This window comes from Apteryx rowi, unplaced genomic scaffold (genome assembly GCF_003343035.1).
Source record: "Apteryx rowi isolate R43461 unplaced genomic scaffold, aptRow1 scaffold_191, whole genome shotgun sequence".
In the NCBI taxonomy this organism is placed as follows: domain Eukaryota; kingdom Metazoa; phylum Chordata; class Aves; order Apterygiformes; family Apterygidae; genus Apteryx; species Apteryx rowi.
Window position 1 is genome coordinate 379,152 of NW_020448208.1, and position 2,883 is coordinate 382,034.

At 47.2% G+C, this 2,883-nt stretch overlaps 1 protein-coding gene across 3 annotated transcripts in view; it reads right to left on the bottom strand.

Moving 5' to 3' along the window:
* Nucleotides 1-422, bottom strand: part of SLC35A1 (solute carrier family 35 member A1) — a 20,975-nt gene extending 20,553 nt beyond the window's left edge. For 2 of the 3 annotated variants that reach the window (XM_026062670.1, XM_026062669.1), the window contains exon 1: nucleotides 294-422. In XM_026062670.1, coding sequence (XP_025918455.1) covers nucleotides 294-309 — 16 coding nt within the window. In that variant the 5' untranslated portion in view covers nucleotides 310-422. The remainder of the gene's footprint in view (nucleotides 1-293) is intronic. The other variant, XM_026062671.1, reaches the window with a different exon arrangement.
* Between the last annotated feature and the right edge of the window lie 2,461 nt (nucleotides 423-2,883).

Here is a 2,883-nt window from a genome sequence, read left to right on the forward strand (position 1 = left end):
CAACGACTCGGTGCGCGGCGGCGAAAGCCGTTACAAGAGGCGGGAAGCGGCGCGCGGAACGGGCGGGGGTGCCGCTCCTCCGCGCGCCCTCCCCCGCGCGTCCTCCCCCGCGGTGGTCGCGCCCGGCGCGGCCGCCCCCCGCGGCCAGGGCGGTTCCATTCCCTGCGTGTGAGGCGGGGGGAGCCGGTGGCGCTCAGGTCGCGTTTCGTCTTGGGGGTGGGCGGAACTGGCCCCCTTCTCCTCCGCACTCGCACCCGCGCTCACGCCCACCCGCCGCTGCCCGCCCCGCTCACCTTTCGGGGGCGACATCGTGCCGGGAGAGGGAGGGTGTCACGACCGCGGCGCCGCCACCGCAGCCGGAGCCGGAGCCGGAGCCGTGCTCCGCCGCGCCTCCCCGCGCACCATAGAGAGCGGCGGCACCGGCTAGAGCGCCCCGCCCCCTCTTTCACCATAGAGTCTGAGGCCCGCGGGGCCCAGAGCGTGCTGCGCTGGTTGTCCGTTGAGACCGCCGCCATGGCGTGCGCGGGCGGGCGTCGTCGTGGGGCTGCGCGTTGAGCCGCGGGCGGCGGCGCCGGGCCGGGCCGGGGCGCGAGGGTCGGCGGTGCTGAGCGGAGCGCAGATACGAGACCGGGTTTTATTTAGAGTTTTGCTCGGGGAGAAGCATCAGCCGCGGCTTCCCCAGACGCGTCTTCGAGCGCCGCTGGTGGCGGGGGCGAGGAGGCATTGTAGGTCCCACCGCGCCGCTGGGGGGGGGGGGGGGTTGCCGAGTGCTTAAGGGTTGGCGCTGGGGCTGACAAAGTAAGATAACCGCAGCCCTCTGAGGGACTGCTCGTTCTGGGGCCTGGGGGGCGACTGCTGACAGATACCAGCGTTTATTTCTTTTTCCCTCCTCTCATTTCAAGCGAGATGGTACCAAGTCGGCCCAGCCGGGGCTCTGGGCGCTGCCGAGGGGGCTGGAGACCCTGCAGGTACACCCAAGCACCCTTAAAGGGCGTGTGAGACCCAAACGGTCAACAGAGCAAGCGTGAATATTTTTTGAAGGGCCGTACAATCCATTGAGGAAACTCTCCAATTAAAAAAGGGAAGAAAAGACACGTTAGGACTACACAGATTTGATGATGATTTCAAACAAGCGTCAAAAAGCCCCAGGCTTGTATTAGTTTCGGCATCAGCACAGCGCTGCCTGTACTCCTCTTTCCTTGARGAAAAAAGAATGTGTTTTTAGGAAGGAGTTAGCTACAGAATTTTTTTTTTTAATCATAACTGACAAAGATCTATTGCTGTAAAGAGAAAAGGTTATTTTTGGCTTAGATGATAACAGTGCCTACTAAGAAATGCCTTACTTTATTTTCCATTTCTATTCTTAAATTTGGATGTCAGAACAAGGAGAAAAGAGAGAAAATATAAGATATTAATAAGAATTATTAATATGAGTTATTCCAAGCAAAAGAATATCACAGAAGAGACACCATTAGGTGTGGCTATAAAAAGCAGAAATGAGAATATTTGTATTAGCCATGTCTAAGTCTTCTTACTCTACTGAGTTATTGTATTAATAAGCATTAAAGGAAAAAATCTGTCAGTGGTGTGCTCATTTTTAGAGATTCTGAGCAACAATTATACTCAGACCTGCTTATTTGCAGCATTTACCTATTTTACACCTTAAATAAAAAATACCCTAGTGTTAACCTGTTTAGAACACATTTGTCAAAAGGATATGAACTGTAAGTCAGTACAGTGCACATATCTCAAGGTGAAGGTAATGTTACATTGAAAGTAATCTCAAAGCAACATTAGATTGAAGATCAAATGCAAAGGCTTATTTCATCTCCGGAATAACTGGATAGAATTCCTATCTTTAAGAGATTTGCACTGCTTTATACCAAGACAACCTTTTATCTTAAAAGAGAACTTCAAAACAAAGATTAGATGCTGAAAGATACATAGTAGGGGCATTTCCATATTTTCTTCCCAAAAGGTTTAAATATGATTTGCGATTTAGGATTTAAGAGGAAAGCCAGAACTAGGACTAAGATAGAATTTTTATTAACGAGATTATTACAACATGAACAGTATTTTTTTTTTCTGATTTGTACTGATTGAACATACACACTTTAATTTACATATTTACTTCCCCTCATAACCTTTATTCAGTTGATTTGCTTCTGTACTATGAAGGCACAAGGGAAAGTATTTGGAAGGACACAGACCAAATAATAACGAGAAGCTACGCTCTATTTTAGAACAGTGCACATTCCCAGCTTTATAAGGGATACTGCTTAGCAGATTCCTCATTCAGATCATAGATGAGTCTTACAATATAGAGTGGTAACCTGTGATTAAACACAATTCAATTAAAAGAATAGAGGCCATATAAGATGCATTGCTTTGGAGACTGAGGAGACTTACAGGATATAAAAAGGACATGATATTTTAAGCTGTGCAGCAACACAGATAATTCATAAAAGCACCAGGTCACTTAATGACTGAACTGATACATGCAAGTTATTGAATAAAGTTCAGGGAATTCAAATGAAGTATTATGCTACAATCTTATGTATCTCTTCCTCTGTCCTGTGCTTCCCAAATAACAAAACCTAAAAAGGAAAAAAAAATGCCAGACCCCCAAAACTAGCTGTAAATACAAAGGACTCCAATGAGCTATGATAAGCTATCCTTTGAATAACCTCAAAACCTGACAATTCCAAGCTTTACAATTCATTACCAGTTATAAAGTAAAAGCAAAGGTATGTTTTGGGCGATCTTTCCATCCTGAGTACACTTGATACTGCACAAGCAAAAGCTATTGAAAAGAACAGAAGTACCAGAGATTCAGATAAAGGCAAAGTTTAAATGGTCATCAGATTCAAAACTTTCTGCTTT